The sequence below is a fragment of the Elgaria multicarinata genome, chromosome 4, assembly GCF_023053635.1.
Source record: "Elgaria multicarinata webbii isolate HBS135686 ecotype San Diego chromosome 4, rElgMul1.1.pri, whole genome shotgun sequence".
In the NCBI taxonomy this organism is placed as follows: domain Eukaryota; kingdom Metazoa; phylum Chordata; class Lepidosauria; order Squamata; family Anguidae; genus Elgaria; species Elgaria multicarinata.
In genome coordinates this window covers 78,374,737-78,399,777 of record NC_086174.1, presented here as the reverse complement: position 1 = coordinate 78,399,777, position 25,041 = coordinate 78,374,737, and the positions used below count along the sequence as shown (strand labels likewise).

The following is a 25,041-nucleotide window of genomic DNA, read 5'->3' as shown; positions in this document are numbered from 1 at the left end:
CCCCACCCCCATAGGTATAAGTTACCTTCAATAGAGAAAAAAATACATTCTAAGAAGACAATTATCTTTAGCTGCAATCAACAACTGCATTTGTGATAAACAGAAGCAATATGATCACACTACTAAAGGAATGCTAATACACACTTGGGAGAAGTCTTACTGAACACAGTGATCTTTCTTTCCCTGTAAGCACACATAGGATTTGGCATGAGTGCCTTACCCTCCCTGTGCTGTTGCAAGACTATTTTTAAGGTAAGTTGTTAGTATGACATGTTATGGCTATTTAATTTGAATGAATGCTGGATGTGTGTTTTCTTGTTTCTGTGGGGGATTTTTTTTTAAAAAAAGCTATCTATTGCCTGTTTTAATAAAATAAATAAATAAATAAATAATGGCTTAGAGCAAACAGAATCAGCACTTTTCTACAAGAATATGGTCTCATCCATATAGCAGATGTATTAATTCTAAGTTTGCAAATAGTGCTCCTTTAAAGTTAGAAGCATCACTGGAACTCATTTGGATGAGTTCACTCCACAGTGCTGCTTTAACATTTAATTGCTGCCACTACATGGATGGTGTGTTTGTGTGTGTGACAACAACACAACCCCTCTTGAGGCATTCAAAGTGCATATACGTAACCTCTATGTGTAAACTGGGTGGGTCCACCCCTCCTCCATTAGGTCCGTGTTATCCTCCACATGTAGGGCGTGGCTGTCTGCAGTGGGGTGCCTCCTCTTATCTGTGGAGCATCTTCACTGGTGTTCCAGGGTTCTCGATTGTGTGGAGAGCCTCCACAGATAGAGGAATCTTTCCACTGCAGAAAGTTGCCCTGAAGGGTGACCAGAACTGCCTCCACCCATGTGGTGGCAGGCCTTTAACCATTACTGTGGCAGCATTGGATAAACCTATAGAACAGTGGCTCCCATGCCACTGAACAGGTGTTATGACCTCATGGCATCAAAAAGGTGTGGAAAAAGTAAATTAAAACAAACAAAGCCTGAAGTGTCTATTGTAAAGAGGTTCTTCTTACAGGTTTGTCAAAATTATGTTCAATGGATACACTTGTTACTTCCCAGTTCGCATGGTGATCCAGTGATGCGAGGCAGTGTAATCTCACTTAATGCCAGCTTTGACTTTCTGTGGTTGCCCTTGGATGCCCATTCTGTTTATTTGCAGTTGAATGAAAGAGCTTCAGTGCTAAAACATCACTAGTACTTGGCACAGGGAGCTGAGCTGCCAACAACCCCCCAGATAGAGATCAGAGTGGTATTCTAAGTGAAAGCCAGGCCTTTGATGACTTTAATCATAACTTTGTTCTAGAAAAGCGACCAGATTCTTCACTTCGTTGTAGCAACACAAATGATTTTGTCACTCCATCCGCTGGTGTGGTCTGACTAAGCAGAGCACATGACAATCTTTAGCAGTTTGCTGATTCACCCCCTCCCTGCACCTTGTAGCCTCATGATTTTTTTGAAGCACAGGAAGCTAAAAGGGGAAGGCGGGAGGGCCGATACTCTTCTGCACCTAGGAACATGCAGCAGAAAGCACTGAAAAATGGCACCTGTTTCCATACATGGGGATCCCTCTATATAGAGATGTTACATAAATCTACCATAAGCTAAAGTAGGACCATATCACTGTGCTCTTGGCTCATTCATTTTAGAATAAAACCGCACATTCGGGAAGCAATATTTAGGAAAAGAAGACATCATGTGACCCAGAGTTTATGCATGGGCTTTTTTCTTTTCCATGTGTGATGTGTACAGCCAATGCCAGCTTCAGGTTTTGGAGGGCCCTTGGGCAAGACTCAATGGGCCACCTCCTTTAGTGAGTCTCCCTTCTTCTCATTACCAGCTGCTCATGTTCCTCTTCCTCATCGTTGCTAATACTTGCAGAGAGCCAGTGAGCAAGGAAGCAGTGGTATCTACTGCTCCTCACTGCCACTATTACCTGGGCTAGAGTGAGAGGAGGGTGAACAAGCAGGTTGTAATAGCAAAGAGGAGGAGCAACATCATGAGGCTCATTGGGGGCCCTGGTGCAACATGGGCCCTCGACAGTGTCCACCTATGCCTACCCTTGACTCTGGCTCTGTGTACAGACCATACACATTTCTGTATTCCCTTTTCCTGTCAAATTCACCTAGGTGTACCTGAGGGCCTCTAGAACCCTGCATGGGCAGAGCCTTGCAGTGCAAACAAGCCCTTATACAGCAGCCAGATCACAGCTTCATCTTCCGTTAATTTACCGCTAAAACACTTAAACTGGAGAGAAAAAGGTAATGCAAAACTAACGAGAAAAAGATGCCAGCTACTGTGGAGGATTTTTGTCTCTCTACATGTGTTTCGTCACTATTTTGGAACAGAATCAAACCAATCAACAGAAGATCAGACCAGTCTTTACGTGACTTGTGGGAGTCAAGTGCACTTAATCAGTAGGCCTGTCAGTCAAAATATTCTTCATCAGGAAGTCCCTTTGGAGTTCATCTATATTATACTATTGTTCTATCCTCCCTTCCAAGTGGTAAAAAGTTTCAGGTGGAGTGAAAACTGGGTTTGGAGCAGGTTGGCTAAAAATTGATAATTGTATTGAGTTTTATTTAAAATTTATTTCATTTAAAAAAATACACCAAATGTAAATATTAAGTAATCTGATCCTAAGCATGTTTCTCTTAATGAATAGCTCATATGAATCAATGGCTTCTACCAGAAACAGATTCTGTTTATATAAAAAAGGGATTTTTCTATATAAGTGAAGAACTGATTTGATCATTTTTCAAAACATGAATGCTTGCACTCTACCTACCAAACACAGGCATTTTATTTCCACCTGATGAAAATAAAGTGCTCTACTCTTCCTAGTAACTATAACAGATATCCCTTCTATCAGTAATGGGCACGTCATTTTTATTTGGTACTTTTTTTGGTGAGGGCTGGGGCTGGGTCAAGTCAGATCGAATCAGAAAGGAGAGATAGTGGAAAGAAGACATGAAATTTTCAATTCCTATATTCCCATACATAATCACACACACTGTCATAGCTGCTGGTTGCAAGGAAGACTGTATATGGAAATTTGCTGGCTAGTAAAAATTTGCACACTTTCTAATGCAACAAATACATGCAAGGCCTGGTTGTAAGAAAGATTCAGTGTATAATACTATGTTTACTTGTAAATTAACATGGTTTATTGGTGAGATTTATACCACTGTTTAGGACTTATAAGAAGTATCAATAGGAAATTTGATTTAAATCAATTATTTTAACTGGCCTTTAGTTACTTAACTAGTTCCTTAACAAAAGAATACTTGGCCATCAGTCAGACCGATATATTTAAACTGGTATGAAATTGTGTCATGGCTTATCCAAAGATCCCTGAAGTGTACTTACTCTCTTGAGAATGTTTAGAATCCTTTGATGGAGAAATGTAGCTGCTTCATAGTACCACAATTGCCTGGGTTGGGAAGCAGGAAAGCATAACTCTAGTTAATATCAGCCTTACCTTCAGGGTTCTGTTGTGTCTTTGGAGCTCCCTACATAGACTCTCCAATTTGCTTCGGGCCAGGATGACTCTGCTGTGTTCGCTCTGTAATTGGTCCTTCTCTTTTACAAGCTGTGACTGTTTTTTCTGCAGATATTTTAGCTTTTTCTGTTCAGTGCGATGTTCCTCCAGCTAAAAGTTTATGGAGAGAGAGAAAAATAGGCAAAACAGCAACTTCTTTAAAAAGAAAAGGAGTTTGGGTTTGTAAAACATAACCCATCTTTTCATGACTGAATGGAAACAGGTGAAATCATTTTGCATGAATTGTACACTTATTTTATTGACAAAATTATTGGGCAAAGTGTCCCATGCAGAATTTTTGAAAACCCCTCCCCGGTGACTTAAGTTGTGACGCAATTCATCCTTCATTCAGTAGTGTAAAATCACTGAAGGGGGTAGGCTAATATTTGATCTGAAATCTATTCACATGATTTGGAAAATTTCACTCCCCTAAAAAGAGGATATTAAAGAGACTGTCAGCACATTCTGTGAATGTTACTCTGAAATAAATTCCATTAAGGTCAAAGGGTTTTATTCCTAGGTAAAATCGTGCACAGGATTGCAACCTGAAGCAATGAAATTAAAGGGGAAAAAAAAGACAAGCAAAGGCATACACACATTTTAAATATCTATTCCCTATCCTTCTTAAGTCATTGTTGATTAATAAATATTCTCTTCCAGAGCAAAATAAAAATGTTTTCATTTACCACACTCTTAACTATATATTTATGTGTGTGTGTATTTATTTAAAAACTAGCTGTACCCTGCCACGCGTTGCTGTGGCTCAGTCTGGTTAAATTGAAAAGAAAGAAAAGACAAAGCGGATGTTTCTAATATGTTTAATATCACAATGCTTGTGGATATACAATATTTTTAGTTGTTCCATTGTCTGTGTAGATATAGAGATTGTCTGGTTTGCCGACTCTAGAACACGCAACATATAATTGTCCATGTGAGAAGCAATCTGTGTCTAAATCTAAACCGCACAATTCTAAAGATCGGCCCTGAGCTTTGTTGATGGTGATTGCAAACGCCAATCGAATTGGGAATTGCAATCTCTTAAATTGAAATGGCATATCTGTTGGAATCATAGGAATGCGAGGAATGAGGACATCTTCACCTTTGAAAGGTCCTGTCAAGATTGATCTCCGACTATAACAATTGCCACTTCATCTATAGTTGGAGCATTGAATCTTCGCACATGTTCTCCAGCAGGCGTTTTGTCAGCATGAATAACAATCTTGAGTGTATCAGATGGCATCATGTCAATTGCTGTTTTGAACAAATGTACAAAAAATTTTTTTTGTGAAGTAGCTGTTGCAGTTTTGAAACAATGGACCTTTTTATGCCAGTATAAATTCCGCAGCGTGCATTCAATTCATCATTGCCATCACCAATGAAATACATTAGTAGGAATTTATGTTGACTATCTTGAACGGAAGGAAGGAGCCGGCTTTATGATAAATTTGTCCTTTGACTTTGAAAGTTGGCATAAATGGAGCTGTGATGATTTCTGCGCCGAACGACGTCATTTGGAAGCATGAGTTGTATTTCCTGATGTTAGATAGGAAATGCTTTGATTCAGCGGTATATCCGGCAAGCAAAGTTTGTAATGGCTCTGGTGGTTCTCCAAGTTGAGGCAGTTTAATTTTTCCAGCAGCACAACACATTCCTTTTGTTTCTCCATTAAATTTAAGAGCCTTGCAATAAGGACACACTTCAGTCATAGTGCCGATGAGAACATGCCGCCTCAGACTATAATCATCAGCTGGGTTGTACCGGAATGGAAGGCGATTGTAATCGTGTGATTGTTTACCACGGAGTCGTGTTTGACGCTGATGTGCTGTTTCTCATTGACGTCTTTCAGCCCCTCTCAGCCTTTCGCGTTCATTATGTTGAGAACAAAGCAGATCTGTAGCTGTAGTACGCGATTGCCGTGCTCGCAACCGTGCATCCTCAAGTCTGGCTGAACGTTGCTTGGTTGATTCCTTGGCACGTATTTGAGCCATTTTTTTCTTTTTTTCTCATTTGCTGAAGCCCGTTCTTCCTGAGTCTGATTTGCAATTTCTCGTCGCAGTGCTTCCGCTCCGCAAGTACGACGACCTAAGTGTGATCTTCTGCGAGGCATTATTTGGATGAAGTAAAGCAGTTTGTTTGGTTTTTAAAAAAGGTTTTTTTTTACGTTGAGGAGGTTAGTGGAAACTCATGGCAGTTACCTTTCTTCTGAACGTGTAACTGTCACAGGTGTGACATCTATATTCACTCAGCCAATTGCGAGAGTACATGCAAATAGGAGAGGAGGCAGAGGGAGCGGATTGGCCTACTGGTTGGTGATGTCACAATGATCAGCAGGACTGGTTTTGAGGAGGCCTATTTCTTCGATTTTAAGACAAACCTTTGACCCCATAGAGAACATAGTTACATAACAACGCTCGCGTATTCGAACGCAACGCTGTGTCAAAATTTCAAAGCAATCGGTGAAGAACTTTCGGAGATATAAAAGCATGTTTTTACGGTGAGGAGGTTACTGGAAACTCCTGGCAGTTACCTTTCTTCAGAACGTGTAACTGTCACAGGTGTGACATCTATATTCACTCAGCCAATTGCAAGAGTACATGCAAATAGGAGAGGAGGCAGAGGCAGCGGATTGGCCTACTGGTTGGTGATGTCACAATGATCAGCAGGACTGGTTTTGAGGAGGCCTATTTCTTCGATTTTAAGACAAACCTTTGACCCCATAGAGAACATAGTTACATAACAACGCTCGCGTATTCGAACGCAACGCTGTGTCAAAATTTCAAAGCAATCGGTGAAGAACTTTCGGAGATATAACGACAGTAACGAACGGTCTTTTTCATTTTTATTTATATAGATGCATATCCTGTCTTAAAGAAAATCCAAGAATAGATGTAGATTTATTCACTTTTCAACATAAATTGGCTTTATATCTCTGCAGACTCCAGGCTGTGCCTTGCTGGCAGCTACTTTTCTTGCTCCCTTTCTTGCCCCTCAAAGAGTTAGACCCCATTGACTGTTATGATAGCTGGAAGTTTGGACTTCTTGAGTTTTCCACCTGGCTGAGGTTGCTGGGCTAGCCTTTATATCTCTGCAAGCCCTAGGCTATGCTTTGGTATGCAGTGTCGACTTTTGTGTGATTTGAGTAATTGAATTTAAGGATATATTTTGTTGCAGTTGTTAGGCTTTTTTTGGTGTGTCTCTGTGTACGTCTTAGGGGATCGCTAAACGAGCTATTTATAGCATGCTTGTGACTGGGCCCTCCTGCGGGTCAATTTCGTGACGTCCTAAATAAACGAGAAGGCTCCCACCCAATTTTTATTTATGTCGGGTTTTTATTCCGCCACGAGATGGCACTGTTTTACTGCAGCCTATTCTTTTCGACCACATTCCCTTTACAATTAAAAATCACGTTGTTGCTGTTCATCACTGTCTGAAGGAGCCCGTTTTGAATACGAAAAGATCCGAGATGGGGACTTGTGATAAGAAAGTACCCCCCACAAAGTAGAGAACACCTTAGTTAAAACCAATTTCAGGCATTGTGAGGGGTCCCCAAAGGCTTTGCAAGGGTGTCCAAAACCCAAATAGAGTAAATTGGATAGATTAGTCTATTTGGGGATATGAATAAGGAGAAGTCTTCTTCGTCTACAGAAACATGTAACTTACGGGCAATAGAAGGCCACACATCAAAGGGGATAGGAAGGGCAACACCCCTAGTTAGAAGAGTTTAATAAATGCTCAAGAGTACCATATCCGTTTGGCAATAACCCATCGGAGTAGAAATAAAAGCTGCCTTCTAGTTAGAATACTCCAGCAAATTTATCAGGAAATCAAGGTTGGTCTGTTAAGGCTGGAATATTGGATGGATGATAAAAGTAGGATTAAGAGGCTGAGGTCCAGTTAGGGTGAGGCATTCTAAGCCAGGGAGATAGTTAAAGAAGGGTGAAGTATCTCAGGTAAGGGAGGAGAGGGCTCACAAACTGGAGGGTTCTAAAGAGATATCCCTCCCTAATTGTACTGCATTAACTATCCTTCCAAATGGCAGGTACTCAGAGCCTCTGAGGCAGGTAGGAATAATTCCAGAGCTTTTAGGCTCAATTTTGAACCAGCAACAATCCAATCATGACTTTGTAGAAGTAGTTTGTGGAGCGTGACAGAATTTGGTGCATTACTTTTTGAAATATCCCCTGTTTAGCGGCATTAGAGTTAAATTTATAGCTGTTATCTTACAATCTCATTAGTTTGCTTCAGATGTAGAAATAGTTTATTATTTGTGGTCAGACCTGGATACAGCAACTACCGATAAAGTATCAATGTTTGTACTATCAGCAAAGAAAATTAGAGCAAATTTTGTTGATGTGTTGGAGGAACTTGGGGCCTAGAGCCAACACTACTCTTTTTTTTTTTCTTTTTTCCAGTTATTGGTATTTTTTAATGTGATATTCCTTTTGCCATGGCCTTTGGTTTGTACAGTAAACATCTGATATTTAATGAAGAATAGCATGAGTTGTAAACTGTGTTCCCAGTCCTTTTGAAAGGATTCAGGTGATTTCAGGAGCTTTGTCATTTAGGATTTAATAAGGATTTGCTAAAGCACCTCGTCTCAGGCAGACCACAAACATGTCCATACATCCACTCAGATGTCACTCCAGCAAGTGCTCCCATTCCTGATAAATCATTTCCCAGCAAAATAACGCCAGTGAAGCTGCAGCCCTATAAACTCTTACTTGAGTGTTACCCCATTGAATTTTGGAGTAGACATGTATAGGACTGCAGTATAACTGCATTTGTTAGGAAACAGAGATCTTTACCTCTAGAATGGCTGACCCTTAGATAATGCCTATGACAAGGGCTGCCAAATGCCCTGGAGGAAGATAAAACTCCTGGCTGCCAACTCTTGAACCTTTAGGGATGATTTCTGCATACCAAGCTGTTAGAAATAAGAGGCCTCTTCAGACAACATGCTAAGCCAAGGTTAGGCCACTAACCCCTTTGCAGCAAATGGTTAGTGAGTGTGTTTAAACCGTGGTTGTGTAGGAATAGTTCACATGACATGTTAAGCCATAATGTTTAGCTCAAAATGGTTAAACACCATGGCTTAGTGTGTTGCCTGAACAGGGTCAAGCATTATCACCTACTAATGGCTGCACATAAAACTAGTGTTAAAAGACAAAGGACAGAAAAGTTTAAAAAGTTAGCAACTCTATCCATGACATCAGTGCTGAGGACTTCACAAGATTCCTTTACTTTTTCCTTCTCAGCCCAGCCTACCTTTAAGTTGTTGCCATTCCCAGAGCCCATCCTGGACACAGCATACTACAGTTATCACTGGTGAAAGAAACTCCTTGAAAAGTAGGCTTTCACTTGAGCTAGGGATGTATGGATTTTCTTAAATATATTCCATCTGTGTTTTGTGGATTGTCATGCATCTTTTAGTCTGTCATCTACCCATTGATGGAATCGAATTTTTTTTTAAAAAAATTATTCTACTTGCATTAATTCGCATTTGTGCAAATCTCCCCAAAAGTGAAGAAAAGGTGAAAAATGAGCCCAAACCTGCAAAAGAGTCCACTGCAGAATCCGTCAGTCGGATGCATTGAAATCTGAACTCATTTGAATCCATTAAGGGATTTCTCTGGCATCCCTAACTCAAGCATTACTTAAAGCTGAAAGTGCCAATGGAAATTGCTCCAAATTAAATAGATGCTGGCCAAAGGAAATATGAGGTCAGATCCAAGCATGGTCAACTCTCCATGTCTTTTGCTATTGCCTGTGAAACATTTTATCTTACATTCTGTTTCCTGCCCCCTCCCCTAGCCCATTTCAGCCCTGGAAAAGTACTCTGGATACAGGCTGCATGGAGATGCAAGCATTAGAGATAGGTTTACCAGGGTGTGGCTCAGAAATTAATGCTACACGTTTTAAATCCCTGATGTTAGCAGCTGAAACTTTTCTCCAGTTCATTATATGCCCCCTCCATTGCTTCATCTACACCTCTCTCCTCCAGCTGCTTACTCATGCAGGACTCCTCATGACTGCATGTCAGTAGTAGTGGAGGAGGACCAGGCTGGGAAAAACTATTATTGCCTTTTCAGTGCTTTAGGAGGAATCTTTAAAAGATATAGTACAGGGGTGGGCAACCTGAACTCCAGATGTTTTAGATTACATCTCCCATAAGCATCAACCAGCATGGCCAATGGTGAGGGGTTAGGGGAGTTGTAGCTCAAAACATCTGTAGGGCACCAGGCTGCAACCTGACAACCCTATATCAGGGTTGGCAGATCTCCACCCTGACTGATCTACTTCATTTGTTTTTACCAGAACCTCAAGATACACCAACCAGAGCCTGATGCAAAATTGTGGCTCAGCTGGGGAGGGAGGCTTCTGTAGACTTAGAATTAAGGACCAGGGTGCCTTCTGAAAATATGCTCAGTCCAATAATTTGGGTTGGTTTTTTTTAACTGAGCTCACAGTCCTTTCAAATACAGATGATTCATGTCTGGTTCCCCACCATGCTTTTTTTATTAGAACAGCCTATTTTTTTTGTGTGTGGGGGGTTGCTTTTATTTGTTGCTGTAGTTAAACTAGCGGGAGCCAGAAACTCCCGCGGATCAACTGCAAATCATCCCAAGATCTACCAGTAGTTCCCCATCTACCTTCCACCCATTCCTGCCCTATATCATACAGGACACATTTTAAAGCACTTTTCTCTCCCCCCACAAAGCTCCATAACTGCTATACTAACCAGTTCAGCATACTTCTTAAATAAAATGTCCAGCTTTTCTTCTGGTGTATTCAGCTTGCTCAAGTGTTGCATCAGCAGGGTAGCTTCTTTCCCTGAAGTAAGTAACAAAGGAAGATATAAAAGCCATTTTCACAAGAGACTATACTTCAGACAAAATAAGGACCAGTGTGAGATGTACAGATATTTGTACAGGGCTGCAGTGGAGACAGGGGTTGGAGATTTGAAGTGCTGGGAGTTTTTAATTAGCAGGGGTGCTGACATCATCTGCTATCCCCCTCTGTCTTCCCTGTTCCCTCTCAGCTTAGCTGCAATCCTCACAGTAGCTGGGTGGATGGGGGAATGAATTCTCCTAGCAACAACATATTGGGCCAGTTCACATGACAAGGCAGCCCATGGGTTAAACAACCCATGGGCTGTCATGCATGAGTGGGAAAGAGCAGATGTGCTGCCTACAGCGTACCCACCACTTTTGCTGTTCCTTACAACCAATGATCCATCATAGGTTCCTTAGTGTGCCATCCAAACCTAGAATTCAGGGTTGTTTAAGGCCTAAACAATGCAGCGGTTAAACCAACAGCAAGCAATGGGTTAACTGTGGGGACGTTTAGCCCCTAAACAACACAGTTCTCTGGGTTTGGATGACAGTGCATCTGCTCTCTCCCACGCATTCAGGACAGGTCCCTGTTGTAATGCAAAGTATTTTGGCATGGCTTGGTCTTGAATGGGCAATTAAGAGTTATTAATGTTTAAAAAGACCTGTTCCTGGTGGAGATGAAACCTGCTAGAAGTGGTTTGTTGATATAGATCAACACAGCTGCCTGAATTTTGGGACTCTTGGTGAGGGTATGGCTATAGGAAATGCCATGTTGAGCAACTGCACGTCAAAATTTACCACTACATCACTGCGTTTGCAAGTTGGAAATTCAGGCACCTCATTTGCTTTTGCTTCTGTATTTTGAAAGGTCAGCAGCAAGTTCTATGCAAAACATATCTTCAAATCTATGCCTTGTGAAGCAAACTTTTTAATGACTTCCTTTTGTATATTGTCATAGTGGTTCAACTCCCTACATATTTTGTCAGAAACATTATTAAGAAAATGTTTTGTGTGTAAGTAAAACTTGTAAGAATGAGCAAACAACTGTTTGATTTGTAGGTTCTGTCTTTGCAGACACACACTACAGATCAGCTATTTGCAGCCTCAAGGCTGCAATATGTATTGTGTATCCCACATACAAATATACACATCTGGGGTGTGATGTACAGAACGGTACCATTGTGTGTCAGTTGCTACGTACTTCCATTCTTGTAACACGCATTGCCACCTGATACTCAGTTCTATTTTTAAAAACATTTAGAGCACTGTTCTCCACAAAATCCTGCTTCCTTGCAATTGACGAAGAGCAAACACGTGCTATCAGTGTCAAACAGTGAAACGCTACAGAGATCGCTGTGGCGCCTCTCCTGATATAGCCAATGAGTCATGTTATGTTCTGCATTCCAGTTACGCAAGCAGCTACTTACCTAGTCCCTTCAAGATTTTCTTTTCCAGTTTTTGCTCTTTAGGAATGCTGGATTCCTTTGATCCAGAGGCATCCCCAGAAGCTATCTGTTCTTTCTCAGCCTCATCATGGGCATCTTCGTATTCTCCATCGTCATTATTAAATGATTCTCCCGTCTCAGGTTTGTCTGTTATTTTCGTATTCCTTTCTTCCACCAGGCTGGCAGCTGACCCATAGGTTTTAATAATGTCCTCCAGCTGTCGACTCAGCTCCTCAGATATATCACAGAGCTTTATTTCAGGCTGAGAATGTGCCACATTCTCAGGGGACAGAGGCCTGGGAGGCGATTTTTCACTTTGTTTCTCTAAGCCATTTTGAGCAGGGAGCACTTCAGAGCTATTTACGGGAGGCGGGAGTTGCTGTTCAGGTTGGTGACTGGCACTTTGGTTATGCTCCATCCTCGGGATATTACCTGGCAAGTTAGATTTTAGGCAAAACACACTGGTGATTGAGAACAGAGTAAAACTGGCAGTGAAGGCTGCTGCTGATAATATTTGGTACAAGCTAGCTGGCATCTATGAACATGTTTATTTAGGCCAGCTTTCCCCCCACCTGGTGCCCTTTAGATGTGTTGGACTACAACACCCATCATCCATAGCCAGCATGGGTATGGTGGCTGGGGATGGTATGAATTGTAGTCCAATACATCTGGAGGGCACCAGGTGGTGGTGGTAGAGACTGATATAGATATTTACATCCCATTTTTCTATGACAAAAAACTCCCAAACATTGAAAATCTAAAAGCACAAACAATAAAAACATTTGAAGCTGTTCTGAACCAGGTCAGACTATGGACCCATCGAATCCAGTACTGTCTTCTTCAGCTGTTCATAGCTGTCTGGAAGAGGTTTTCCCAAACTTTGCTTTCTTTTGACTGTAGATGCCAGAGACTGAACATGGAATCCCTGTATGTCTTCCATCTGCAATGGCTTAATGCTTTGTGTGTGTTTTATTTGTATTTATTTATTTGTTAAATTTATATCCCACCTTTCCACCAAAAATGGTGCTCAAGGGAGCTAATAATAAAATACAGAATAAAAACAAAACCTTAATTAAAACATAATATCCAGTGACTTGCATAAATATTCACCCGCCTTTGATTTTTCCACATTTTATTGTTCTACAACCTGGAATTAAAATGTAGTTAATTAGAATTTCTTCTCACTGATCTACACAAAATAGTCCATAATGTTGAAGTGGGAAATAATCTACATGTTTTACAAAATGATTTACAAATACAAAACTGAGAGGTCTTGATTGCGTAAGTATTCACCCCCTGTGTTGTGACACTCCTAAGTAAGCTCTGGTGCAACCAGCTGCCTTCAGAAGTCACATAACTAATTGGAGTCCATAATTAGCTGGAGTCCACTTGTGTGCAATTCAAGTGTCACATGATCTTAGATAAAATACACCTGTTTCTTGAAGGCCCCAGAGTTTGTTGGAAAGCGTATCTAAACAAACAACATCATGAAGACCAAGGAACTATCAAAACAAGTCCGGAATAAAGTTCTAGAGAAGCACCAGAGTTGGGTAGGGTGACCATATGAAAAAGAGGACAGGGCTCCTGTATCTTTAACAGTTGTATAGAAAAGGGAATTCAGCAGGTGTCATTTGTACGCATGCAGCACCTGGTGAAATTCTCTCTTCATCACAACAGTTAAAGCTGCAGGAGCTATACTAAAGTGACCAGATACAAAAGAGGGCAGGGCACCTGCAGCTTTAAATGTTGTGATGAAGAGGGACTTTCACCAGGTGCTGCATGCATACAAATCACACCTGTTGAAATTCCCTTTTCTATACAATTGTTAAAGATACAGGAGCCCTGTCCTCCTTTCCATATGGCCACCCTAGGGTTGGGTTATAAAAGAATATCCTGAACTATGAACATTCCCTGGAGCACTGTTAAATCCATTATTACAAAATGGAAAGAATCCAGCACAACCGTGACTTTGCCTCAAGAAGGCCATCCACCAAAACTCAGTGATCAGGTAAGGAGGGACTTACAAAAGCAACCAAAAAGGAACTGGAGAGATCCACAGCTGAGTTGGGAGAAACCATCCATAGGACAACTATCACCTGAACACTGTGCAGAGCTGGGTTATATCGAAGAATGTTGAGAAGAAAGCCATTGCTGAAACGCACACACAAAATTTTGTGGAAAAATGTTCCCTGGTCTGATAAGTCCAAAATTGAACTTTTTGGCCTTAGCACAAAACGCTAGGAGTGTGCACTCTGCACCAAAAATCTGAGGGCCCAACGGTGCTCCAAACTTTCAGTGTAGTTAGGGGACATTTTTAAAACCACTGGATACCCACTGTGCAGTGAAGGTCATTCGGACCTTCATCTTGTTTTATTTTATTTATTTATTACATTTCTATACCGCCCAATAGCCGGAGCTCTCTGGGCGGTTTTTGGATAACCACTTCATTATAGGCTATGGCAATTAACCAATGCTTACAGCTCTGTCATTTTTAAAGATAAAGAGATGAAACTTGGCACAATGATAGCTTTTAAGGAGAGCTTTAGGCATGCCAAGTTTGAAGCAGATGTCTTCATCCTGTGATTTTAAGTATTTTTTAAAAAAATCCCCTCAAACCCACCCACATACCTGATTCTGCATTAATTCACCCATATGCATTTATGAAGGGAGGTTTTATCCTTTACTTCACTGATGCACCAGCAAAGTAAAGGATAAAACCTCCCTCCATAAATGTGCAGGGGTGAATTAATGCAGAATCAGGTGGGTGAGTTTGAGGGGGAAATTTTAAGAAAACCCTAAAACCCATGGGATGAAGGAATCTGCTTCAAAAAGTCTGACTTAAGAGCTATCATGCTGCCAAGTTTCATCTCTTTATCTTTAAAAATGATGTAAGCATTTTGTTAATTGCCATAGGCGAATGGAACAGCTGACTGTCAAACTTGAAAAAAATCCTTAAAAATTGGGATGACGGGATCTGCTTCAAACTTGGTATGTCTAAAGCTCTCCTTAAGAAATATCATTGTGCCAAATGTCATCTCTTTATCTTTAAAAATAACAGATCTGCAAGCATAGAGCCGTTTTCTGATGAGTAATGGCGCAGAGAGATGGATGGAATAACCCACTCAATGAGCTCTGCTCGGAATTTCGGTCTGCACATCCCTACAATATGCTATGTGTGGTGCAAAGCCAACAGTGCTCATTGCCCCGAGAACACCATTCCCATGGTGAAGCATGATGGTGGCCCCACCATGTTGTTGGGATGTAGGGGCTGGGAAGTTGGTCAGGGTTGAGGGCAAGATGGATGGAGCCAAATCCAGGGCAATTCTAGAGGAAAACTTGTTCCAGCCTGCAAAGGACCTGGGACTGGGATGGAGGTTCATTGTCCATAGAATCATAGAATAGCAGAGTTGGAAGGGGCCTAGAAGGGCCATCGAGTCCACCCCCCTGCTCAATGCAGGAATCCACCCTAAAGCATCCCTGACAGATGGTTGTCCAGCTGCCTCTTGAAGGCCTCTAGTGTGGGAGAGCCCACAACCTCACCAGACAACTGATTCCATTGTCGTACTGCTCTAACAGTCAGGAAGTTTTTCCTGATGTCCAGCTGGAATCTGGCTTCCTTTAACTTGAGCCCGTTATTCCGTGTCCTGCACTCTGGGAGGATCGAGAAGAGATCCTGGCCCTCCCCTGTCCAGCAGGATAATGACCCTAAACACACAGCCAAAGTTACACTGGAGGGATTCAAGAACAAGAACCTGAATGTCTTTGAATAGTCCAGTCAAAGTCCGGACCTCAATCCGATTGAGAATCTGTGGCAAGACTTGAAAACTGCTGTTTACCAGTGTTCCCCATTCAACTTGACAGAGCTTAAGCAATTTTGCCAAGAAGAATGGGCAAATATTACAGGCTCCAGATACTCAAAGCTGATAGAGACTTACCCCAAAAGGCTCACTGCTGTAATTGCTTCTACCAAGCATTGACTCAGTGGGGTGAATACTCATGTAACCAAGATATGACAGTTTGTTTTTGTGTACTTTTGTGCCACAATAAAAATATTTTGCACCTTCAAAGTGTTAAGTATGGTAAACATGTGATTAACTCCATTTTAATTCCAGGTTGAAACACAACAAAATGTGGACAAGTCAAAGGGGGGTGAATACTTATGCAAGGCACTGTAATTTGTTTTTTAAATCACAATGCTAAAAGAAATAGACAGCACCCAATCAGTTAAAAACCCCATTAGCTGTGAACCAGCTCCTGTGGCCAAGGTAAGAATGTTGGAGGAATCTGTCTGGGGGAGTGGGGAGGGGAGTTTGCTAAGCTTTGGTTACCAGTGCATGCACTACTGTGGCTAGGTTGTCCCTGTCAAGGAAAGGCCATAGCAGGCAGATCAGCCAAAGCTGACCCCAAGTACTCCGTGCCACGGAGTCCACCTGGGCCTCCAGTGATAATGATGCATCTAGGAGTACTCCCAAGCTACATACCTGCTCCTTCAGAGGGAGCGCCACCTCATCCAGAACAGGTCGCTTACCCAATACCTGGACTCGGGAACCACCAATCCACAGAGCTTCCATCTTATCAGGATTCAGCTTCAGTTTATTGGCCCTCATCCAAGTTAGACGACACAGGCACAGCTTCACAGCCACTGAAGGGCTTCCTCGCAATGCTCCATTTTGAAAAATTCAAGGATTTACCCCAATTTTTTTCCAAAGAGAGCAATGTCAACACACCATTGTATAAAGGCAGTATGATACTGGCAGTTTTATTCTCAATTCCTTTTCTAATGACCCTTAACATGAAGTTTGCTTTCTGTACAGCAGCTGCACACTGGGTTACTTTAGATGCCCTTTGAGCAGAAGGGAAACAGATATATTTTATGAAAATAAATAAATAAATGCCTTGGTAACACTCAGCTTCAGTCTACGCACCCACATCCACTCACTGACCACAGACTGGTAGTATTACAAACTCAGTGCTACTGAGGGAATAATTTGTTTAGACAGTGGGAGACACTGTGTTGATAACGCCTATTTGACATGCTTTTCAGGAGGTTATAGCGGAGCCTGGCTTATTTACCGCTAACAACATAGCAACAGTTTAAAATATTCCTTTTCAAGAGTGCTCCAACTGTGGTAATCATTCTTTCTCTCAGAACAACAACACAATGCACTCATATTCTGAGGTTCTGTTACCAGTTCATTATAACTCACTCATGTTAACAGTTTTGAACAACTAGTCACCCATAAAAGCAAGCTGCCTTGGGGGAAAAAAAATGTTTTGGGTCTTCCTCTTTGTTGTAAGGATGAATGACAAAAAGCACCAATCTCCTTGTCACAAGGACTTTTTTTTGTCAGTAGGAGAGTTCAAAAGTTTGCAGGACTTGCCTATTTTTAGCTTTTTGCTCTTGGCTCTCCCTCCCCACCCCGTGAATCCAACAGAAAAGGCACATAGCACCTGCTCTGAAGTCACAAGTTATTTTAAGACTGTCTAAAAAAGAAGGATGATAGCAAGTACCCTTGATACTGACTTTATTCTCGATATTCGCTCACACAACAAATAAAGAATCCTACCGTAAGGCTGGTTCACAGCCCAATTCTAGGCATGTCGACTTTGAAGCAAGTTCCAATGTGCTCAGAGGGACAAGTTAAGTGGGCAGTGGATTATGCCATCAGTCATCAAGTGCCGATTAAAATTTAAACATGATAGTGAAAAATAAATATTTGGCTCCTATTATAGTTCACTCTCAAAAGTTGAAAAAAAAGTATTTGAGTCTTACGTCAATTATTCTGCATATAGTTGTGCAATATCTGTAATGGTTGAAGCACTGTAGTTTATTTCAAACATTCTCAAAACGGACCTTAAAATGACTTCTGTAATCAAATGGACCTCTGTATCCATAATGAATTGAAATTATTTCAGACCCAAACTGAAACAAACCGTTCCAGAAACATAAATAGGGCTCCTGCCTTCCATTTTATCTTAACTGTGATCTTTCTTCTTTTGCAGCAAAAAGAGTATCATTCTTTCATCACACACACAAAAAGCCTTTATTTTATTCTGCTTTAATTCCTGTCTCTTAAAGCATCAATTTTGCATTCATCACCTTTAATGGAAGCTTCCGTGAGACTGGCAATCTTTAGCCTTCCTCCCAAACTCATAAGCTCCTATCAGCAACACGTTGAAAGTTTAAACCATGAAACAAATCGTACCAATGTAAAGAGGAAACAAAATTTCCACAGTCACATTCGAGTCATCTTATCAAGTATCAGCAGCAAGAAAAGACTTTGTCGCACTTACCTAGGGAGGAAAAAGACGTAGAGAAGGAGACAATGATGGGAAAAGGCCCAAAAGAAGGACAGACTGGAAGAACCAAGAGCAGTGGGACACTCTCTGTTGGGGAGGGGGCTAGAGGAGGAAGAGGAGTAGATGACACAGCAAGCAAGCGAGCGCACGCCAAGTTTGAATGCCACCACCAACTGCAAGAGAGAGCAGGGCGCTTTGACCTTTTCACAGCTGTGCATAATGAAGCAGGAATCTCAGCAGGTGCAGTTCGTCAGGCAGGCAGAGAAACGCTGTACCTACCGAAAGGCCTTCTGCTCTGCAATGATTAAGGGACCCAGTCTTGGTCCTTGTTCGTATCTGGTTACCAACCACTTTGCGTGAAAACTGGCTCTGAAAGGCAAGGGGAAATGCAAAGCTGCCTGCGCGTTAGGATGTCTACCAACCGACCATTTCTCAGGTGATTTACCATTTTGCGGTGAGCTACACGTTCCTTGCGCCTGCCGGGGCGAATTTTGAGAAATGAAATGTGGAAAATTATTACTGCATTTTGCATTTATATCCTGCCTTTCCCTCCCTCCAATGAACCCAAGGCAGTGTACATCCTCTTCCTCCTCTTCATTTTATTCTCACAACAACAACCCTGTGAGGTAGGCTGGGCTGAGAGTTTGTGAGTGGCCTAAAGCCACCCAGTGGATTTCCATGGCCGAGTGGGGACTAGAACCTGGATCTCCCGACTCCCGGTCCAACACTTTAGCCACTACACCACACCACACCAAATGGAAGGAAGACAAGGGGTGCTTAAAGCTGACTGCTTTCCTGTTCGCAATTGTCTCTCCCCACTACTTCCTTAAGTTCCATGAATGCTTGCAAACACACATCCAGGACCGTCTGTGTGTGTAGCTAAAAGGGCCATGTGGAGTGAAAAAAATGAGCAATGTGGAAAAGATTACGCACCGACCTCCCCATCTGCTTGATAACTCAAGATCAATACCCCACCAAGCGATTTTTTTACAAACCACAGTCATTCAATGTTTTGTTATACGTATTTGTACATGACATCTGGTTAGACTCTGACATTCAATTATGAAAAAAGACTCAAACTCACCTGTTAGGACCCCCTTTCCCCCAGTCACATGCCAGTCACATCCCCGCTGGTCACATCTTTGGCAGTCATGTGAAGGGGCCACATATGCCAGCCACTGCATGCACATGTAGGGCTCCTTCGCAAGAGGGGGAACCTTGGTTGAGCTAACTTTCCTCCCCCTGTCATGGGAAGAGGATGAATGCTCTCAAGCATCATGAAAGCACTAAGAATATGAGGTCAAGTGAGGGGTGGCAGAACCTTGAAAAGCCTTGATAGGGGTTAACTTGTCCACACTGGACAGGCCGGTGCTGCTGCAATCATACTTATTGTAATAAATAAATAAACAAACAAACAAACAGCATATTGGGTCTGAAGGAAGATGGGAGGACAACATAGAAAACTGTGGCTTGCAATGATGTCGCAATGGTGTTATCTAGAGCAGGAGTGGGCAGACTTCAGGCTTGTTGGATGAATGTTGTTGGTGTTGTTTTTCTAGAATCCTGATTTTATTAGAACACCCTGAGTTAGTAAATATCTTATAGCCAGTTTTTTAAAAATGCTTTAAGTCAGTGGGTCTGTTCAGAAGTCATGCTAAGCCACCACGGATTGCTCAAAAATGTGATCCACAGTGGCTTAGCATGTTGTGTGTGGAGTATTCCCCCCACTCCGCCATGTGTCACCATGGCTCAACTACTCACCTCCTTCTGCAGTGGGGTTAATGGGCCCTGGTGGGTGGGTAGCATGTCATCTGTCAGGCTCTTTGTGGGTCATGCAGCTGCGTGAATGGAAAAAAACGGCCGACTGTAGAGTTGCGCTGCAAGAGAGCCCCACCACTTGTCAGTGCACATGATGTTCTCCTTGTGATGACTGGAGCAGCCGCCACAGCCTGATTCATACCATGCAGCCTGCTGGGGTACATGGGCACAGTGGTGGGAGGCTGAAAAGTTATCCACGGAGTTGGGAGGGGCAAGTAAACTATGGTGTTCCGCGGGGGCAAACGGTCATGTGATGGGTGCATGTGCTGTGGGTTTTTTTTTTTAATCTCCAGCTCCGTAGATACTTTACCCCTCCCTCTCCTCATGATTGTATGTATGGGGCCTGTGTGTTTTATCAGTGTGAAGTGGTATGCCAAGTAAAAAATAAAGTATTTTAATTCAGGATTTTCTGACATTCAAAATATTCATACAAGCAGATTCCTTGTAGAATTTGAAGTACTGCTTTTCTTTGAGCTTTTCTGCATAAGGCATTTATTGTGTGATCGTCATTCCCTACTCACAGTTGCTTAAGGGTTCCTTAGATGAAGTTATGACCTTCTTCTTTCACTTCCGTTTTTAAACTGCACTTTCAGCAAGATTTTTTTAGAGTGGGAAGAATGCAGTATTATTTGTGAAAGTGAAATATTTTTTTACTTGTGTAATTGCATTATTCTGCTATCCCATAGTGCCACTTAGAGGTTTTATAGCAGAAAAGCAGGGAAGGAAATGCTTTTCATGTAGAACTTGGATCTCAATTCTGAGAAGAAATCAAAAGCAGATGCAGCAGATTAACAGCCTTGTGTAGAAACGCTGCTTAACACATGTAATAGTTTTAGAGTAGTGAGACTAATCTTTTTGGCACCTGATTAAGGCGTTTTATTTTCACAGTCTTTTCAATTTGACAAATGCCTTAGCCTGCTGTATGTTTTACTTTTTGCCTCATTTTATTGTTGTTGTTTGGATTTTATTGTATCTATTAATATATTATGATGTATTTTCTGTTCACTGCTGTGGAATTTATACAGACAAAAACAGAACTTTCCTCTCCAGAGTTGAGCACACCCGGAAACATGGAAGCTAACAGTGCACCACCTTCGTTGGCTGACACCTGGGGATGTCCCCAAAATCCTCTTCTTCAATTTAAGCCTTTCGAAAGGTTTCCTATTTTCAGTTCGTTAAGGGTGCATCCCATGCAAGTTTAGGTAGAAAAAAGTCCCACAATTTCTCCAGCCAGCATGACAGTATCTTATATTGAGGGCTCAAGTAATGTAGTAAACCTTCAAAGTACTTCACCTTTTGTATTATGAATCTGTCAATGTACATAGCTTTTGTGTGGGTCCTGGCTCACATAACCAACCAAGGAGTGAAACTTGTTAATTCTCCTCTTGTTAATTGTTTGGAACTATAGACAGAGCATGTCAGGAAAGTAGGATAGCTAGTATAGGTGACATAGGACTGTGAGATGGCCATTCTTCCAGTGACTTTATGGCCATCGAGCCATTTCGAAAATCTGACCCAAGACCATCTCAAATTGCATTTCTGCCTTTCGCACATGCACACTGATCTTGGGAGAGCCTCCAAAGCTCTTGTAGTGGCACTCGTGAAATCAGATTAAGAAACACATTAAAACACAAATACAGAATGAGATTAGACATCAGTTTATGAATATCCGAACTGCACAGAGTGCCAGCTACATCTAGTGGCTGCAGGCAGGTTACTACAAATTTCCCACAGGCATAGAAATGGTTGTTAATCTATCATGTTGGATTATTCCATATTTTTTTTGAACTGAGTAAACCTAGAATTGATCCAAACATTCTGAGTTTGTTGTGTCCCAAGAATTCAAATGTCTCCTTAACAAATTTGCATGGTTGTTTGAATACTATTTTTTAATTTTACAAGGCTTAATTGACAGACCTGAGAACAGGATTTGTCTAGATAATGGACGTGGGTTCATATGTGTGTGAATAGCTCTAACACTGATTCCGCAAGGTCTGCAAGCAAACTTACGCAGTTTCAGAGTTGGAAACATTATGTTCGCGCTGTCTGAGTGAAGCCATGCCTGTTGGCACCTTTAGGCACGCCCCCACCATGGTGTACCATGGTAGCCTTCCGAAGGAGCGGCCTGTCCACTCCATTCCCCTGAGGTCTACCCCACAGCAGGGGACAGGTGTATAACTGTGTCTCTCGGCCTACTAATCTCCCCAGCAAGAAACTGGATCGACTACAAAATTATGCACTAATTAGAGAAGTCTAGAGAAGTCTGCCCCTAGCAACTAAAAATGTTATAGCGGTCTGTCCACCTTGCCTTCCTTTTCCCTCTTGAAATGCTGCAGCCCAAGTCTCTGCATGTTTACTTGGAAGTAAATCTCACTGAATGTACTTCCAGGTAAATGTGCAGAAGGCTGCAGCCTTAACTATGGCCATAGCTAGACCTAAGGTTTATCCCTGGATCATCCAGAGGTCAAAACTGTTCATCTCGGTGACACACAGGGGATCCAGTGCTCAGGCAGGGGTGAACCCTGGATGATCTCAAGATAAACCTTAGGTCTAGCTGTGGCCTGTGTTTTTCTCTCATTCCTGTGAATTTCTTTTCTCTGTAATCCCTTTTTGTTAGGAAATGCTGAGGGGAAAGCTTTTTGCATGTGCAGTTCACGTGGCTAAACAATCACACAGTTCCTCCTAGACTCTCTTGGCTCTTTCCTCAACCGCCTCATGAAGAAAGGGTGCTATGGTGATAGTATCGTGGTTTCCCACTAGTCTCTTTAATCTTCCTTTCCCCTGGTGCTAGCAACTGGCTAAAGAAAGTTGCAGTGGCACCTACCCACTGAGAGAAAGGGGCTGGTAATATTGTTGCTCGGTGACACCAGACTCCGTGTTCTTCATTAGTAAATGGGGGTATTAATTGGCTGCATCGTTGCCTATGGTCAGGCCTTTTTCCCGCTACCTTGGCACATTTTTAGGGTTTGATAGTAGAATTCGTGTTCTCTGGTAACCTAGATGTGGATTTCTACTTTCATTATTTTTACACACACACAATTTTCTACAACAGCGTGATTATGTCCAAGGAAATGTGTTTAGGCTAAAGACAGCAGAAGCAAACTCTGTTTTATTCCTGATTTATGTGCGTTTTCAATGCAAAAATGCACATGCTCAGAGTCTTCCCATTTTTAAACAGTTGGCAAACTGTGTTTTATTTTGCTTTGCTTGGGGTTTTGTTTTTTGCTCTAACACAATCAGGAATATAGAAGCAGTTGTAAAGCATAGAATGATGGTTGGGAGCAGAGAGGAGAGAAATGTTACCTAGATGTCTCTTCACAATATACATTGCCCCCCCCCCCCCAGAAGACCATTAAGTCCAGAGGCTAAAATTACTAGCTGCACCACTGATTGGGGCAAATCATTCTGACACTGTGGGCTTAATTACATGAGGCTTTTGGTGCACACTCATGATTAGTGGCTGTAAAATGTAAAGTATAGAAAAGTAATCCCCGAGGAAAAGCCTATATCCGCTCGTGTAAAGGAGCCAATCTTATTCCCACAAAGAAACTGGAAGCAGAGACCCCGGTAAGGCTGCGGGTTGAGAAGAGGTCTTGAAGAGCTGATTGCACTTAACTTTCTAGCCCAAGGATGGGGAATGTGCAGTTCTCCAGATTTTGTTGGGCTGCAATTCCTATCATCCCTGGCTAGGACTGATGGGAGGTGCAGCCCGACAACATTTAAAGGACACATCATGGTCTACACTCCTGGTCAAAGTCCTCTTTCCCTCATCTGCCCTGACCTCACTAAGGTACCATCATCTCTTACCCCAAACTGAAAAGAGCAGAAAGGAGCAACTAAAATGATCAAGGGTCTGGAGCAACTCCCATATAGGGAAAGGTTACTGCAGCTGGGATTTATTTTATTTATTTATTTATTTTATTACATTTCTATACCGCCCAATAGCTGAAGCTCTCTGGGTAGTTCACAAAACCGCCCAGGATAAGGGATTGTTTAACTAGGAAAAAAGACAGTTAAGGGGAGACATGATTGAGGTGTACAAAGTTATGCATTGTGTGAAGAAAGTTGATAGGGACAAAAACTCCCTCTCTCATAAGATTAGGACCTGGGTCATTCCATGAAGCTGATTGGTGGGAAATTCCGGGCAGATAAAAGGAAGTTTTTTTTTCCACACGTAGCATAGTTAAACTATAGAGTTCACTTTTACAAGAGGTAGTAATGGCCACCAATTTGGATGGCTTTAAAAGGGGATTGGACAAATTCATGGAGGATAAGGCTATCAATGACTACTATCATGATTGGTATATGCTACCTCCGGTATCAGAGGCAGTATGCCTATGTATGCCAGTTGCTGGGGAACATGGATTGGAGGGTGCTATTGCACCCACATCCTGCTTGTGAGCATTGTGTGAATAGAATGTTGTACTAGTGGACCTTGATCTGATCCAGCAAGGCTCTTAGGTTCTTAAATTGACCCTGGTAGGAGCAGCCTGCTATGCTTGTGGGGGAAAGACCAAGATGACCAAGTTCTTTCTCACCCTAGTCTGTCTTCTTCTGATGGTTTGTATGCATTATCATTCAGTACCAGCTTTGGTTCCCAAATAATAAGAAATACAAAAAGAGGTTTATTGCCTTTCAGAAAATTGAAGATTTAATCACATAGCTAATCTCAATTGCTTAAAATGCATTCAGGTGTGCATTTAAGCTTAATTGAAGTCTTTCAGTATTAATTATGGACCAATCCTTTACTAAAAGAAGGGAGAATGCTTAAACTCTGAAGAAATTAAAAGAAAGATTTGATTAAGAAAAAATGGTTACTGACAATCCACTGCCTATCCTGCTTTCAGTTGCACATTTACTATTAGAGCAGACCAAAGCAGAACATTAGTTATTTCAGGGGGAAAAAAACTTCTAATTGTTAATAAGGGATTGGGACAAGTCTTGACATTTTAAATGTTTTGAAACGTATATAAAAATGTACACTTTTTTATGGCTGTTCTTTCGTAGCCAATATTGTCTTGAAATCCTGCATACCACTTACTAGAAAGTGAGATTCATTGAACTCAGTAGTTTTTATTCCTGAGTTGGCA

General features: G+C 41.8%; 1 protein-coding gene across 1 annotated transcript in view; it reads right to left on the bottom strand.

Annotated features, from left to right (window-relative positions):
- The window catches only part of TXLNB (taxilin beta), a 41,648-nt gene extending 23,403 nt beyond the window's left edge, over positions 1–18,245 (bottom strand). The window contains exons 1-4 of the mRNA XM_063124605.1: positions 18,128–18,245; positions 11,816–12,265; positions 10,295–10,386; positions 3,496–3,666 (exon numbers count right to left, since the gene is read on the bottom strand). Coding sequence (XP_062980675.1) covers positions 3,496–3,666; positions 10,295–10,386; positions 11,816–12,251 — 699 coding nt within the window. The 5' untranslated portion in view covers positions 12,252–12,265; positions 18,128–18,245. The remainder of the gene's footprint in view (positions 1–3,495; positions 3,667–10,294; positions 10,387–11,815; positions 12,266–18,127) is intronic.
- Positions 18,246–25,041: the final 6,796 nt, after the last annotated feature.